Below are 16,803 nucleotides of genomic sequence, written 5' to 3' on the forward strand. Positions count from 1 at the left end.
CATGTACCCACTCTACAGCTGTGACTTGAATTTATGTGAAAACCAGTCGTGGTTATTGAATATGTGCATGTCTGGCAGCATGTCAAGTGTCACTTCCCCTCTGTGCTGTGATTTTTATCGATCTTGGTCTTTATCGCCCACTCTGCACCCCTTCACTGATTTGTCTGGTTTTGCATCCTTCTGTTCCTTCACCCATTTCCTCATCTTGTTCCTCCCTCTGCTCTTTCTTTTTCTTTCTTTCTCCAGTCCCTAGAAGATCTGGAGGAGGCGAAGCGTAAGAAGAAGAAAGAGAAGATGGGGCTGGGCTCTCTGTCCCGCGTCTTCGCCCGGGGAAAGCAGCGCAAATCCCTCGACCCTGGTTTGTTTGATGGTACTTCAACGCCTGATTATTACATAGAGGAAGATGCAGACTGGTAAAAGCACACAATGTCCGAGAGAGCCACCTGGAGAGCCTTTGTGGCAGTTATCAGAAGACAGCATTGTACTGAAGTGTGCGTGTGAGGATGTGTGAGTGTTTGATGTCAGTGTGTACAGGTATAGTAACGTGTGCATGTGAAGTCTCACATGCATGCATAGTTGCGTGCATATATGTGTGTGTGTGTGCGTGTGTGTGCATGCATGCATCGTCCATGGTCAGAGGCCATGTCAGAAGCCGGAGGCGCATCTTGCTTCACTGAAGTGTAAACCCTAAAGAGTAAATTGCACCTGTATGTATGTACAGCCCTGTAAATAGAGTGGACAGTGTGACACAGCGACAATGTGGACATGTTCTGTTGTATCTGCCCTCCAAAATGGCTGTGTTATCGGATCTTTTAATTGTTCTTTAAATTTTGACTTTGTGTTTTCACTCAACTGGAAACTTGAAGGACTGCTGTACTTGTAAATAACAACAGTTGATGTGCACTTTGTGCTTGTAAATGTCTTCTTGTCCTGAATGCCCTTTGTTATTTTTGACATGTACTCCCCTCCTCTCACTACCGTTCAACTTAAACTCTTCCCTGTTTATTGTCCTGCCTGGTCCATCCTCCCCCCTCCTCTCACACTGCCATGACGAGAACAGTTTCCTGTAGGCAACATGCAGACTCCTCAAATCCACCTCTAATTCGGTTATCCAACATGTCCCTCAAGCCGCTAAGAAAACTGTGTGCTCCTTGATGTTTGCTCAAATGAGACTTCAAAGATGCTGCTGAGCGAGGAATGAACATTCTATGCAGAACAGTTTGTTCCACGGCAACATGAAGCCAAACAGGAAATGAAATGTGTTTTCTATCTGTTCAGATAGAAGGTACATGTGTAAGATACATGTGTGACATGCATGCACATAGTCCCAGTCCCCGAATGCATGTTGAACAAAACCCTACTAAACAGATATGTCTTTCTCTGGGTATGTCGTCAAGGAGGTGATAAACTGTCTGTTTAAAAAAAGAGAGGGAGAGAGGGAGAGAGAGAGGTCAGTTGCTGATTTCATGATGTTTATTCATGATTTCCTCCATTTCAATTGAATTTAGTAGATTTGTTATGCAGAAAGCGTTCTGATTAATGTTCAAGAGCTTAACATTTTCCCAAACTAAACATAGAACATTTTAATCTGCACCTGCAAGGCTCTTTATGTAGATACACATCTGCAACATTAAAGGTCAGCAACGACAACAGCCACAAAGAAAAGCACTACTGCAGCACTACTCTCAAAATTATTAAATAATTATTTCAGAATCTTACTGCTTGTAGCTATCATTTCATTAATGGTTAAAAAGGCTGTTGAGAGTAGATTTATTCTGGGAAAAGTTAGCCTGAAAGTGAAAGCTATAATGGCAAAGTGAGTGATAGCTTAAACATCATTTAAACTGACATAGTAGATATCAGACTAATGGTCAAATCAGAGCTTCATTTTAGAGGCCTGAGCTCAGAGCAGGCGTTAAATGAACTGTTATAACATTAACAAGTGCCAACTCTGGAGGTTGAAATTCAGATTTAAGGGGGCTAATCAAACTGAAGCAAATACATACTTTCTCCCGTGACCCTATGAACTCACCAAAAGATTCAGACGCAGAGTTCAAGCCATTCCTGAAAAAAGCAATTAACTTTGTGCCAAAGGTTAATAACATTTCTTAAAGCAAAAGAATGACTAAAGACATTGGATTATTTTCACCCTTTCATTGGATTGAGCCGGAGTCTGCACTGCCACCCTCAGGAAATCTTTTCTGTCTGTGATATTAGACTAACACTGGGTATTTGTCGGTCTCATCTGAAACACTGTAGAGTCACAGATTACATTGGAGCTGTGTGTAACCACAGTGCTTGTCAAAAAGCGTATGCAGTGAGGGGATTATTTTAACCCATAGCTCAACCTACATATGGTCTCACAGACATTGGATTTAGAGATGAATCACTAAGGTAATTCAGAGATAAGTCATCATGTATTAAATTGTATGCATAATAAAAACAGCTCAAGCAGTTTATTTCATTAAACATTTAATGAAATGTATGAAAATCTAGGCTTTTTTTTGTTTGTTTTTTGTTTTTTCATTTAACCAAGCATTATGATCCTCCGCTGATGAGGGGGGAAAAACATATCAAATGAAATACATTGTATGGGTTATGTTTTGAGCCATGGATATTTTTTTTCTCACAAATATTTTACTTTTTGTAAATGAGATAACATTACAGAAATAAAAATAATAATATTATTATTAAAGAGTTTTATTTAAAGTCAAAGATATAGGCTGAAGTGGAGGACTTCTATTGCAAGGTCCTGAGATGTTTAGAAGTGGGCAGTAGCTAACTTTTAAAGGCATGGCACAAAATTACGCTCAAAAGAACTAAATGAGACAAGTAAGATTATTTTAAAATAAAATGAATAACGCTGAATTTCCATGTGGCTGTCCTCTCTTTCCCTGTGTCAGTGTTTGTTTGTGTATGTGTTCATGTGTTGTGGTATTGCTCTAATCCTGATTCGTCCCCTAATGCTAAGGGGGCAGCTGTCATCTTTAACATATGCGTTAGCTTCCCTCAGCCCTGCAAGTCCATCTGTGACAGGACTGCATCCCAAAAGCTTCCAAATGGTCTCCTTTCCTCTCTTTCCCAATTTTAGCTGCTTATTTACACTGAAGAGCATTTTTGCCCTCTTCTCCCCCGTGATATTGAACTCAACAATCAGAAAATAGAGACGAGAGGAAAGGAAGCCTTACCAGATTGTTGGAACAGAACTCATATGTCAGCACATGGTGTCAATAATGTTCTGCTTTGATTTGACCCCTGACTTTTAACACTGACCCTTTTTATCTGACCTTCACCGGACTCTCAACACAGTGAAGTGACCCAAGAGGTGACCAGTCAGAGTCCATGAGACCAAGGTAGTCTCAGTTGCTTTAAAAATGAGCTCTGCTGGGTTGCAAGCTGTGTTTGCAGATGCCATCTAACTCTCAGACATCATCACAAAATGACCTTCGCACTTCTTCAAGTTGAACCTAATTCTGATGAAAACCCTTGGAAAACATGGAGGCAAAGTGTTTTGTGTGGGGTTTTTTTTTGTTTGTTTGTTTGTTTCTTGCTGACAACATCTTTCTGAAAGTCTCTTCCTGCAACTTTTTGTTAGAATTGATGTTTTTACCAAATGTCTAAAGAGCAAGACCCTTGAATTTTTGCGGTTAAATGAATACTTTTACATTTTGCAAAATACCCTTACTAATTGCTTTCTTGTTGAGTGCTGATATGATTTCCATGTCTGCAAGCTAAATACAAGCTAAGCCCAGCAACTGCTTAGCTTAGCTTAGCTTGGCATAGAATAGAAACAGACGGGCTGTAGCTTCATATTCACTGTGTAGACATGAGAGTGGCATCACAACCTACAGTTGTATCATGTGCATCTTGCTACACAGCACTTCCTGCTCCATCAGAAATACTGCTGCATTGTAGCAATAACATCCATGGCACTCAAGGGTATGTTGTGTTGTATGATTGTGTGAACAAAAACGTTTCTTAAGTGACATTTACAGCTATTTATTGCACACAAAAGGATTAGCAGTTCATTGTGGTTGTTTACAAAACACTCATGGGCTCTGATACATAGCACAAAATTCTTTACAATAACGCAATCATTGGATGTTCTTCTCATCCACTCCACTTTCAGTGGCTTTGAAACAGGCATAATAGGGTCAGCCCCACAGGAGGACCCAGCTCTCAGATCACAGAGGATGCACTCTCTAGGAGTTTAGCCCTCAGTCGGATGTCAGACAGTCGGTTCTGCTGTTCTTAATGTGACACACCTTAGTTGTGATTGCACTCTGCCCAAAGAGCAGATATAGTCACCTTAATATGAATTGCTCTCAGAGGGGCACTTAGAAGTGCCCCTTCAGTTCATGTTTTGCTCTTAGAAGGGCACATAAAAATATCCAGCTTGAGATGAACTGCTGAAGGTGAGATGAATCAGAAGATGTTTATATGGCCCCTACAGTCACTGAATCGCAGATCTCTTTTTTAAGTAAACACACAGTCATACGGTAAAGCCTGCCAGATTAGGGTTTCCATTTGCTGTCTTTGCTGGGAGCAAGGAGACACAAAGAGACAGAACCACAGAGGAAACAAAGACCTTGCTTATTTACTTTTGGTGTGTTTGCTGAATGATTCTGAAAGGGAGCATAATTCAAACTCACAATTACAGACAATTACAATTAGCGTTTTTGGCAAATCAATGGTCTAAACATTTCAGCTATGAACTCTCAGATGAATGCTTTTTGTCCAATCTCTGACAGTACTGCTATACTGTGAGAACTAAAGAAGAGCAGTCCAGTATTTCAGCTGATGTAGAGGTTTCCAGAAATATCCTAGATGAGGCAGGTGACTTTGAAGGAGTCATTTTTTTCGTTTCAAATAGAACAAATTAAGGGTTGCTGCACCAACAGGACTATTTCTCTGATTGCCCTCGCATCTCAGGTGGATCAGTGTATTGTACACGTGTATATGTTGTTGTTATAATATGTTCAATATTAAAACCAACACACAATGCTGTACCAGCTGCTGAGCAGAGAACTGGTGCAAGGCTGCCACTTGCTGGTAAAGACAGAGAAATGGAGAAACGAAGTGCACTGCATTATTGACAAGTCATTTCTTGGCCTGATTCCACCAGACATTGAAATGTTAACAAAAATGTAAACAGGAAACATTTGGGTCAACTGGTACACAATATGAGACCATAGGGAATAATTTATGGAGCATTTAAAGGACACATTGCAATTTCAAAGCAGAATTTAAACACAGGGAATTGTGATAATGTGAGGCAGATTTCATGTGATCGTAATGCATCAAAATTGAGCGTTTTTTTTTGTTTGTTTGTTTTCAGCAAGCTGTTGCTGGAGGCTAATTTAGACAGATGAGTCATGTTAATTCAACAGCTTAAACAGCTGTCCGTTTAATGGACTTCTTAAGTGGGGACCTTGTTTATAAAAGCTGCAACTTTGTTTACAGCATCACTGGCAAAAGCTGAGCTTGCTGTCATGTGGCCAAAAGCTGAGGATGGTGTTAAAAGCGTGTTTGTTTTGAAGAAATGACTCACTGTCTAGTTACATTCCCCCACTGGGCTGATTTTATGTTGAAGTCATTTTCGTTCGTTGCACCATTTTGGAGTTAACATTTTGTTTTTTCATTGCTCACTATGCCCACTATCACCTCGGCCTTCACTCACACCCTCAACTGCATCATCCACATGTTCCCCCCATCCCCTCCCCTCACCCCACCCCTCTCCCCACTCAGACTCAGACAGCCTATCCAGCCCCACCCGCCTCAGCCTTAGCCTGTCAGATGGCTCAGAGGACCAGCTGGACCGCCTCCAGCAGGTGGAGCTGGCCCGGACAACACCCATGTCCCAGTGGAGGGCGGGCACTGTGCAGGCCTGGCTGGAGGTTGTCATGGCGATGCCGATGTACATCCGCACCTGCTCAGAAAATGTAAAGAGTGGAAAGGTAGGAAAAATGATGCAGGTGGACTAGAATGTAGATTGTTCAATCCATTGTTCTGAAAGCTGCCTGTTTGTTTGTAGGACACTAAAGCTGTGTGGATTTAGGTGCAGTAAACTGTAACAGGCTTCTTTGACCTTTTGCAGGTTTTACTTGGGCTAACAGATGAAGACCTTGAGCTGGGTTTAGGTGTCAGCAACTTAATGCATCGCCGGAAACTCCGCCTAGCCATCGAGGACTACAGAGATGCTGAGAATGGTGGAGGGTGAGGATGATAAAGAGAGAATACATTTCTAAACTGGGTGTGACATCGTAGTGCAAGATGGCCATCTGCTGGTGATTTATAGTAACAACATTTGCAAAATGTAGTGTGGGATCACTTCTCCATTTAACTCCCACAAGTCATAATATTATATTGACTTTAAATAGAGAGATAAATGTTTAGACATAAAGTTTCAGCAAATGCATCAGTTTTAAGGTTTTCGCAACACTTTTTTAGAACCAATGCAATTCTTGTCTGATAAACTGCAATCACTGAATTTGTTGGAATGTTTAATTAAAAAACGACTTAAACTGTTTGATAATTTGATGATCAAATTTGTCACTCATGTCTGTAGAAATTCTGATCTGATGATGGCTCTTGTTATAGTTATTACAGTTCATTATGAAAGTAACATGAGCATCTGAATCAAATTTGATAGCATTTGATATCAAACTTCCAATGGTTGTTGAGACATTTCACTCCAAACCGCAAATGTCAACCTCATGGTGGTGTTCACCAAAGGCTGGGTGAGTCAGTCATGTTTGAGGAACATGAAACTATGTAAACAATGTCATGGCAAGCCATCCAATAGACACTGCCGTCCATAAAGCCACACCACTGGTAATTCATGGACAGATGCAAAGTGATAAATGTGGGGTATTTTGTGATTTGGGTGAAGTGAACTTTTATGAAACGGTTGTTGTTGACTGTTTGTCTGCAGGCTGTCCAAGGCCGCAGATATGGATCACCACTGGGTGGCCAAGGCCTGGTTAAGTGACGTGGGCTTGCCTCAGTACTCTCAGGCCTTTCACAACCACTTGGTAGATGGACGCATGCTGAACTCCCTGACACGTCGTGACCTTGAACGTCACCTCAGCATCACCAAGAAGTTCCACCAGGTCAGCTTGCTGCTGGGCATCGAACTGCTGCACTTACTCAGTTTCGACAAGGAGGTAAGTAAGAATCCTAACCATCAACAGTGTATATACTTGGGTATGCTCTAGCAGTAGATGAAAATAGTACCTTCCAGCTGAGGTGTTTGTTAACATCGTTCCCAGGCGCTGCAGGCTCGCCGGGTACAGTGTGAGCACCAGAACGTGGATCCACTGGTATGGACCTCTCATCGGGTCATCAAATGGATTAGAGATATTGACCTGAAGGTGAGAGCAGAGAAAAAAAATGAATGCACCTGTACCAATCAGACTGAACACATGTAAAACACTGTAAGCAATAAAGTCTGTTATCTTTTTTTAAACTCAGCAAAAACTGAAGCTGACAAATTGTCAAGCCCTCCAGATATTGCAGAAAAGCAATTATTTTTGATTAAATATTACTTACCACAAGATACTAATGCGTTGAGCATTATAAGAACACTATCACGTGGCACTGTGAATAAAGTGTTTACTCAGCGCTTCCTATCTCCACAGAGTGATAGAAGACCTTTATTATTGGACTTCTAAGCTGCTAGTGGTTGATTACAAAGCCTTTCAGATTACAGCCTTTATGGTGCAATATGAATATCCCCAGTCAACACTGTCTGCTGCTTTGGCATAACAACACGCTTCCGTTATGAGGCATGATCACATTCGGGGTGTGTAGAGATGAGCTTGTCTGGACCGACCTGTTAATACCCTCAGGGGTATGAAGTTATGCCACAAATTAATCAATCCATTCTTTGTCTTGAAGTGAATTTAACATAATTTTTGTGAGACTGTTGGTATGGAGGTCTTTTCATTTAGCCAGTAATGGCCACAGTACTACATCAGATCATTTTAGATTAAATGATATGAATGAAAGGAATCACTCTTTGGCCTTATCTCCACCCACCTGTACAGGAGTTTGCTGAAAATCTTCTAAATAGTGGAGTTCACGGTGCTGTCATGGTGCTTGACCCCACTTTTAACACTGATGCCATGGCAACCGCACTGGGGATCCCGAACAGCAAGCACATGGTTCGCCGACACCTTGTTGAGGAGATGACAACCCTTATTGGCTCGGCCAGGTGAATGGAGACATTCAAATAGACACTCAGACAGAACCCAGAATCACATTTACTGTAGCCTTGGTCAATGAGGAATTAAAGACTCCTTAAACTGAGAGCCCTGCTATATTTGTCTGTAAATGTTTTCCAGTGGTGTAATCTAGTGCTCTTTCCCATGTTCCCTGCAGGGCAGATGCCAAGCAGGACTATGAACATCTAGGCCTGGGAACACCACCAACACTCCTTCGCCAGAACTCCCTGGGCAGACCGCCCAGCTCTACCAGCCGACACACTGATGATGAAGGCTCACTGAGGAGGAGGGTTGTCAAGGTGGGGGAAATGTTTCCATATTGGAAACTTTCAGGAGATGTTTCCCTTGATTTCAGCATATGTTTTCATGTATGAATCCAAATCAAGCATGGCCATTACTCTGCAGCTTTGTTCTAACACATTACAAAACCTGAGAAGAATGTGACGCAGTATTTGACATAACACTTGTACAGCACTGACAGTGCAGACAAAACATCCTGTTTGGCAACAGGCTAAAAAAGAAAAAAGAAAAAAAAGGAAGCCTTATTTGAGTGTATTTGTGTTTCTGTTCTAGCCTCCAGCAGGGTTCAGCCCCAAAGCACGCAGTGGGCGGGACCTGAGCTGCCATAGCAGCTATGGCTCCCTGCCACGGGAAGTTCGAGACCAGACACCGCCCAGAACGGAGGGAAGCCCGATCCGTGGTTACACCAGCATCGAGGTCACCAACGTGTGACGACAGTAGAACTGATACACACCAGTCATCAGTTTCATCACAGCTAAATCTACATCATGGACCTTTGGCTTCCACGTTTATCTGAACATGGGATGGTTATTATGATCATTATTATTATTATTATTTTTGCTAAAGATGAGCCTTTACAGGACAGATTGCACTTTTTAATTGAGACAGGATTCTTTTTTGCAAGTTTCCTGGTTTAAGAGAAACTTTATAAGACTCACTGTGGGCATGTGATATTTTGATGTTTTGAGGGCAGTAACTTCCCTCAGCCAATGCCAGAATCCAGAGATAAAGCATTCAAGCTAAATGATTATTTTTTTCTATTTTTCTGAGTGTAAGCGGTTCTCCGTGAACCTGGATGTGACTCGTTTATGTTGACTAGTAGCGGTTGACAGACTGTCCGTTTCTCTGAGCGTAGTGAGATTTAAAGAATAAAAGTGACTGTTTGTAAAATACAGGGTACTTCATGATAACATGAAAAAAAGTTTCATATCAGTGTAAGTTGTTCTTGTTTCATTCAGTTCTGCTCTTTGTGATGCCTTGTCAGTGTAGCTAAAGACAACAGAAGAAAAAAGATGAACTGAATTTTCAGTTCTAGAGTTTATGTTTGATAGTCAGTTTTCATCTTGCACATTTACACAGTTGTGTCTAAACAAATGTAGCACCCTCTTCCAGTGTTTTATACTGTGCAGTAAACATGGAAAAAAATTTGAACAATGCCAGCAAAAGATGACTGCAGAGCTGTATGTCCACAGAGGCCTGATATTTGGGAGAATGCGTTTATATGAAAATGAAGGAGCTCCTTTTAATGGAATAAAGATGACATCTCATATTTGGTGGTCCTGTTGCACACATCTTGAGCAGAAAGTTCAATAAAAATCCGTTTTCTGAAAGAATCAGAATATTTGTTATGAACTGAGATAACTGCAGAGAGAACTGAATTAGAATCACGTTATATGCACTCCACTTAAACTTTTCACAGTTCTAAAAAGATAGCTATTTTTCTCAGGAGTTAATGGAATCAGAGCTAAGACAAATTCATCAGTTATTCAGAAATCAAACACCAAATGAAAACTAATGTTGCACTGCCACTGCTTGATTTTTATGTGGGCAACTGTTCGCTAAAACGTTAGAACAACTTCATGTGTGTGGTAGTGAATGAAATTTATGAATGACAGATGGAGAAAGAGGAAACCATAGACACTGGAGATTTATGAATAAAGGATGTTTACGGGAGGGGGGGGCATTAGATAGTGAAAATTCACTGTTAGAGGAAGCAAACAGCAAACAGGGAAACAAGCCTCTTTATTGAACGCATCTGCATTAGGAAATGTGTGTGGTTCACTTCCCCGCTGTAATGCTAATGGGAGGGTAATACAAAATTCAGATTACCCTTGTGTGCTCAAATTGACTGAAAACAGTATTTTGGTGAGCCACCCCAGAGTTCTTCCTTTTCTTTGCTCATTGTTGGACATGTTAGCTCAAGTGTCTGTTTAGACCTCGGTGCAATACATGGCGCAACTTCCTTCTCTTACTCACTGTGGTTCAATCATTTTCAAGCTCACGATGACACAGAGCCAAACCAGATGGCTACCTTTTGAATACCTCATCTACAACCTTTCTGGGAATCCACCCAGGATCGGGAAAAATAAAACAGGCACTTCACTCTTTCACCACACCCTGGGATATCTGAGATATGACATGCCAGCCAGGTGAAGTTCCACCTAAGAAATGAGCCTAACTACTTGTCAGGGCAATATTCGGTGGAGAAATACATTTACATGTTCAAGTAGTGGCCATAAAAAGAGAGGATGTGAATGAATTTGGGGCCAATGGTTACTTAATTTGAATTATGTATGGTTTTAACAAAATACTGCCTGCAAACATTTAATGCCACATTTTGTTTGTGACACTTAAAGCTATGAGGCCATGCAATATCAAATTTATCTCACTTCTACTTTGTAGCCGGCGATAAATCATTTGATTTGACTATGGGCTGACAGTGATAGGAGATCAAGGCAGACTTCCAGATGTAGTCAAGGCGTGTTCACTGTGGTTATCTGTCTATCTTTCCCTGTGTGAGTGTCTGTGTGTGCTGAAACAGAGGAACCAGACAAAAGCTTGGGAGGAAGAAAACCTCCCCAGAGCCCAGAACAACAGGGCTGCCTCACTCAAAAGGAACAATGCAGTGAATGGTCAGGTTGGGGCTGGTTTTGTCATTACTATAAAATAACCCATTTCTCATTCTACAGAGGGGGACACTGGGACAAGGAAGTGGAGCCCATTTTTACTGTCTGGGTAACTTCCAGCATGTTACTGACATGCACACAACTCACAGACGTCTGTACTGTGCATGGGGGAAGACCACCTGTGTCATGTGAATGTCGGCTGCGTGAGTATTCGTGGTTGCTTGTGTCCAAAGGGCTCAGAGTGACCATGAGTAGGTGTTGAATTTACAAAGAGGAAGTGAAAGTCTGATCACGTACGACTTACACAAAACTGTCTGACTCTTTTATTTATACTGACTGTGGAAGTACTGCGCAAAGGGTGAGTCAGTAACAAATAAATCATTTGTGGAGAACAGGGAAAGTTACTGTTAACCATCCTGCTGTGGTGGACTGTCTGAGGGGCAGGGGTGAACAAAATAAAAAGAGTACCAACATTCAGTTACCAACCCTGGTTGAGATTAAAACTGTTTTATGTGGCTGTTATAACTGCTACACATCTATATAAAAACGCATAGATAACTTTTAAGCACTTAGATGAAACAGTTAATGGCAACCTTTACATTGAAAGCCAGCCCCTTCAGTGACCTCTACTGGTCATGGGACTTTTGGACTCCTTTTTACTATTCTGATGCAAGCGTGATAGTCAGAATGATACCTGACAACAAATAGAAGGATTATCAGGCTGGCTGTATGGTTGTCACAAACAATAAACACATCTCACGACTTCAGGTCAACAAATGACCATTCTGGGATTTTCATTCAGTTCATTCCATACTTCTGTTCACAATCCAAAATCCCCCCGGTACCACCTCTCCAGAGATGATTTCTCTAGGTCTTTGATGAAAACATCGTGCGTTCCTTCCACAATGAGTACATGTAAAAGAAATCGTGACGAAGACATCCCTCCCTCCGACGGTGCCAAATAGTGGCCTCCCAAGAGGCTCACTTTTACCAGCAGAGGTAAAATACCAAAAATATTTCGTGGTTCCTCTCCATCGAGCAACAGGCTTGACAGTTAAAGGGTTAATGAAACTGGAAGTGAAGCACTGAGCCCCCTCCTTCCCGCTTCTCCCTCCCTTCTCTTGGGCCCATCCTTCTCTGAGGAAACTTCCTGACCGTCTAATGCGGTTTGTCACCGAATTATGCCACATAAACTGCTGTCAGCGTTGGCAGAGTTAAAAAATAAACCTCGCAGCTTTGAGAGGGAGAAGAAAAAGAAGAAGGAGAAGAGTTACTTGTTGTTAAACGATGCGGAGGTGAGTGTAAAGCTGATAGGCTCGCTCGATGAAGTATTCATCCGTAACGCTGAACGCTTACTAAAAGTTACACAAAGGCCGAAGTTTGTAAGGCTTTCAGGAGTTTTATTGCAGCGTGTAACGTGTCATACTGTTGTCAACGTAAGAAACCCGCCCACTGTTTTTAGTCAAGCGGACGATGTGTTGGCGAAACAGCAGTGAAATGGGTTTAATATGAGCAGCGAGTCCTCAAACAGATTGGACCCCACCATGTAGACTCCCAAATAGCATCTACGGTGTGTTGAGCTTTGAGCCGAGCTATGTAAGAGAGATTTTGTAAACAGCTGGCTGCAGGGGCAGAACCATCGCCGACCGTGGTGAAACCCCACTTTACGCACATGACTTTGTGGGAGAAAAGCTTTCATAAGCAGGGATGTTAATGTCTTACTTAACTGTAAAAACCGGGCCTCTGGTAAAATGTAACCTTTAGGCTGGACTGTATAACAAGCCCCACACACGTCTATTGTGTGATATCTTCACATGAATGTCCCTTTGCACCCCTGGATTGCACAACAGTCAACAGGCTTGTGACTGATTGTCAGTGGACGGGGGTTAACAGGCCAGTGTGTCCAGCTGGTCCAGCTGTCATGGTGAGCACGGTCCAGTCTCATACCATGCATTCTTTCAGTGAGTGTTCCTAAACTAGAGCTGGTTTTATCTACTTAAACCTGTCCCCTTCACTTCCAACAGGCCCAAGCATGTTTGGAAACTATACAGTGTGATGACTAGTTGGTGTATCCAAGGAAGAATCTAGTGTATGAGCATGTCATAAAGACATTCTCGCACTTTCACGCATGTTATATATAGAGAGTTCGTCTCTTGGAGTTTTGTTTGAGATTATTTATAATTCCCAGTAGCTCTCATCTACTTTCTGATCTAAAAAAAGTTATACTGCAGGCTGGCCTTGTAATCAATGGAACGTTCCAAGAATGCAGTTGGTGTACGAGTTTTCTCATCGGTAGTGCTAGTTGCATTTCAGAGAATAATTTTACTGTGTGCAAACATTAAATGGATGTTAAACTGCCAAAATTTCCCATAATGTTTGATTTTGAAACCATGTAATGATTAATGTGATTTATCTGGAAAAAAGGGAGTAAATAATATAGCAAACCTGTGTATTGTAAAGCCAAGATATTATTTCCCGTCCTTGTCTTACAGTCAACATAGCTGTCCTTATCTACCGTCGTAATGTGTTGACATTGGGTAACTAGTGACTTTGAAGGCAAGTCTGCTGTAAATTTTTACCACGCAACACACCTATTCACAGAAGTCTCTCCTACCATTAAAAATGGGCTTGGGCTCTCATAAAGAACAAATCTGGTAGCAACTTCATAGTTAACGTTTATTTCATCACAGGAGCTCTGACTGGTAAGAGCCATTCCACTTCAGATACTAGCTCACAGAGTAAAGGAAATGTTTGGTGTCTTTTCTTTTTTTTTTCTGCAGAAAGGCCAGGAATGACAACATTTTTCTGGATATGAATGTGTGATTTTTGTATGGTTTAATCCTTTCAGTTTGTGACCAGCCTCCCATACTTTTCTCTCTACAGGATTTGACCTCACTGGAGCTGGTGTGACTTAAGTGTAGGGACTGACGAGATGAATTCCACTGTGGACAGACCACCAAACCACCTTGACAGAGGAGGCATCGACAGCAACAGCAATAACAACAACAGCAGTGAAGACAGTGGAAACTCAGGTTCTCAGTATGCACTGTGTGCCCTGGGGGTCGGGCTCGTCGCCCTCGGCATTGTGATGATTGTGTGGAGCGTGGTACCTGCGGACACGGCCAGTAATAGCAGCAGTTCAGGAGTACATGGGGAAACTAATAAAAGGAAAAATAAAGTATCTTCTGTGGCGTTTGTGTTGGTGGGGTCTGGGGTGGCCATGCTGTTACTGTCCTTGTGTCTGGGAATGAGGAACAAGCAGCGGGAACAGCTGAGGCTCCAGCAGTCCCAGAACCACAGAGGAGCTGCAGCCCGTCCGCAGGAGGAAAGAGAAACGTGAGTCCTTTTGTAACTTTCTAGTTTAAAAAAATTAGGAAACAAATATATATTATTGGGAGACCATAGGTATAAATGCATTGATTTTCCCAGATGGCTGTCTTATGATGTTTTTAGATGTGCAAGTGGAGAACTGATTTGGCCATGTAAATGAGGATGAGTGAGAAAAAGCTTGCTGGTTTATTTTGAACATAATTTCAATTGCACAGAAATGCTCTTTAACGATCATACGTTTTCCTTTTACAGTGGTCACATTGGACTTTGTGTCATTTTAAGAGCATTGTGAAAATCAGTGATTAGATAGATACAGAAGATAGATACTGAAAATCATGTGCAGCATTTTGTCAAAGTTTTGTCAAAGTATTAATGATTGGGTGATATCTGAGACTTAAGAAATTTGTCTGCCAAATATTTAATTAAAGCTAAGAAGTGACTGGCTTTTTTTTTTTTTTTAAACTGACATCATAGCCAGTCGAGACTTGGCAGCTGGGTGGCAGCTCATGTTTTGAATGTTTCCCACTAGCTATCACGTATTTGACGGTAATCACAGTACGTGATTTTTGATGAAACATGCAGTACACTCTACATTTTACATGAAACATTTGACAACAATAATATAGAATATATTTATTAGCTACAATACAGGACCCAGCGGCATACATAATGATTAATCATTTGTGTCTGTATGTTTTTAAAAATGTCTGCAGTGCTGAAGAACAAGCCCAGCGTTACGCTGTACCAACCTATGAAGAGGCAGTAGGCAGTGGCCAGTACCCTGTCCGTCAGAGCAACTTACGCCCAAGCATCTCCCAGCTACCTTCCTACGATGACCTTGTCCAAGTAGATGGTGTACAGTATGAAACTGAGGGGTCAGAGGTCACAGCTGGATCACAACCTACTCTGGCACCCGCTGCTCCAACTGTAGCCGCTTCTACATCAAATCGTAAGCGCAAGCTCCTCCCCATCAAGATCCGCAGGATTAAATCAGAGAAGCTGCACATGAAAAGCATTGATAGCTCTCAGCCAGCAGCTGGAATCAGTATAGAACCACTTACACCACCGCCACAGTATGAGGATAAAGTGCCTCCAATTTAAGACCACGCTGATCACGTTCAAAACTGTGTACTGAAATTCCTGGAATTTAGGTGACTCCGATCACCTTTTATGGATCCGGATCTGCCTTGTACATCCAAGACTTGAAGGTGGCTCTTTTTGGAGAAAACTCTCAGTGGCACTTTGTTACAGCCACATCATTCCTGCCACGCCACTCCAAAGCACTGTTTTGTTTATTAATTTAGGATGTCACTGGATCTCTCAAACAGATCCAGACGGATAGTGACGGAGATAGCTGCTGGATCCCTCTTTACCATGACAGAATTTGTCGCACTTTGACACTTTGGGTTTAAAGCAAACACCAAATGCAGTTTTCCTACATCAGCTGAGTTTTCTATTACCAATATGCGTTATCTTTATGTAACTGACCCCACCCGTGCACTAACTGTATGTGTTAGTGGAAGAGATCATAGGACATCACTGAGTGGTTAGGGTGAGGATTTGTTCGCACAGTTAAATAGATATGTACAGGGTGCTCATTTTCAAGTATCATTTCACACTGGGGAGCTTTGGATTACTACTGCCAATGATTTACCAGATGTAGGCTCCATGCTGAGTGACTGAGGACTGCTTATATGTACAATGCTGGATTGACCTGATGTGTTATACACAGAAAATCTCCCTCAGTGTCAACAGTATTGTCTTGCCTTGTCTTTTGGAGCTTTTTGGTAAATTGGACACAGTTTTGATAAATGTTGACTGGTGTTGGAGAGAGAGTCATGTTAGTTTTCTTTTCACTAGCTTTCACTAGCTAGTTCAAAGGGTTTTCTTTATCTTTCTCATTAAAAAGATGAAACATGGTACTGGGATTTTCTCTACATATTCTAAGATAGGGTAGCTACAGGACACCTGCTTTTAATAGCTCTATTTTTAACTAAGATAAACTAAGCTTTATTAGCATTTATCAGTTACTGCCCCCATATGACTCTTAACCACTTTACTAAAACCTAATAGGAAATATAGTTGTTGAATGCAAAGAAAATATTACTTGTTTTCTTAGTTATAATCAAGGCACTTGAATGTTGCCTTCTCGTACGGCAGTATTTATTTAACAAGAGGCAATCCTAGTTATGTTTCTCTTTAGAAAAATACAAATTAAAGTACAAAATTTCTGCATTTAGAAACACAGCCCTGATAAGCCAGTAGTTAATCAATTTGTTATGGCTAATGAGTTAGCAAACAGCTGCCTACCGACAGCTACC

The 16,803-nt window shown here is 41.5% G+C and overlaps 3 protein-coding genes across 9 annotated transcripts in view; all 3 read left to right on the forward strand.

Annotated features, from left to right (window-relative positions):
* LOC124063310 (kazrin-like) overlaps positions 1 to 2,679 on the forward strand; it is a 152,251-nt gene extending 149,572 nt beyond the window's left edge. For all 6 annotated transcript variants that reach the window (XM_046396829.1, XM_046396828.1, XM_046396831.1 and 3 more), the window contains one exon: positions 247 to 2,679. In XM_046396829.1, coding sequence (XP_046252785.1) covers positions 247 to 417 — 171 coding nt within the window. In that variant the 3' untranslated portion in view covers positions 418 to 2,679. The remainder of the gene's footprint in view (positions 1 to 246) is intronic.
* Positions 1,809 to 10,164, forward strand: LOC124063991 (kazrin-A-like). Its single transcript, XM_046398163.1, has 8 exons — positions 1,809 to 1,816; positions 5,594 to 5,957; positions 6,098 to 6,216; positions 6,935 to 7,166; positions 7,272 to 7,373; positions 8,049 to 8,215; positions 8,383 to 8,524; positions 8,799 to 10,164. Exons 1-8 carry the CDS (start codon positions 1,809 to 1,811, stop codon positions 8,955 to 8,957), a joined length of 1,293 nt encoding a protein of 430 aa, XP_046254119.1. The 3' UTR covers positions 8,958 to 10,164.
* A 2,059-nt stretch (positions 10,165 to 12,223) lies between these two features.
* Positions 12,224 to 16,401, forward strand: tmem51a (transmembrane protein 51a). Of its 2 annotated transcripts, none has more exons than XM_046396836.1 (3): positions 12,224 to 12,447; positions 14,036 to 14,488; positions 15,196 to 16,401. In XM_046396836.1, the coding sequence occupies exons 2-3, from the start codon at positions 14,085 to 14,087 to the stop codon at positions 15,581 to 15,583; spliced, it is 792 nt and encodes a 263-aa protein (XP_046252792.1). In that variant the 5' UTR covers positions 12,224 to 12,447; positions 14,036 to 14,084; the 3' UTR covers positions 15,584 to 16,401. The 2 variants fall into 2 exon arrangements, with proteins under 2 accessions (XP_046252792.1, XP_046252793.1); XM_046396837.1 differs by lacking the exon at positions 12,224 to 12,447 and adding an exon at positions 13,372 to 13,854.
* Positions 16,402 to 16,803: the final 402 nt, after the last annotated feature.

The sequence above is a fragment of the Scatophagus argus genome, chromosome 8 (assembly GCF_020382885.2).
Source record: "Scatophagus argus isolate fScaArg1 chromosome 8, fScaArg1.pri, whole genome shotgun sequence".
Taxonomy (NCBI): domain Eukaryota; kingdom Metazoa; phylum Chordata; class Actinopteri; family Scatophagidae; genus Scatophagus; species Scatophagus argus.

Excerpts from the sequence above, each read along its gene's own strand:
- LOC124063991 (XM_046398163.1), top strand. Across the intron at positions 7,374-8,048 it reads TTAGAGATATTGACCTGAAG|GAGTTTGCTGAAAATCTTCT; the intron begins GTGAGAGCAGAG and ends CCACCTGTACAG. Across the intron at positions 8,216-8,382 it reads ACCCTTATTGGCTCGGCCAG|GGCAGATGCCAAGCAGGACT; the intron begins GTGAATGGAGAC and ends TGTTCCCTGCAG.
- tmem51a (XM_046396836.1), top strand. The coding sequence starts at position 14,085 with ATGAATTCCACTGTGGACAGACCACCAAACCACCTTGACAGAGGAGGC. Across the intron at positions 14,489-15,195 it reads CCGCAGGAGGAAAGAGAAAC|TGCTGAAGAACAAGCCCAGC; the intron begins GTGAGTCCTTTT and ends AAATGTCTGCAG.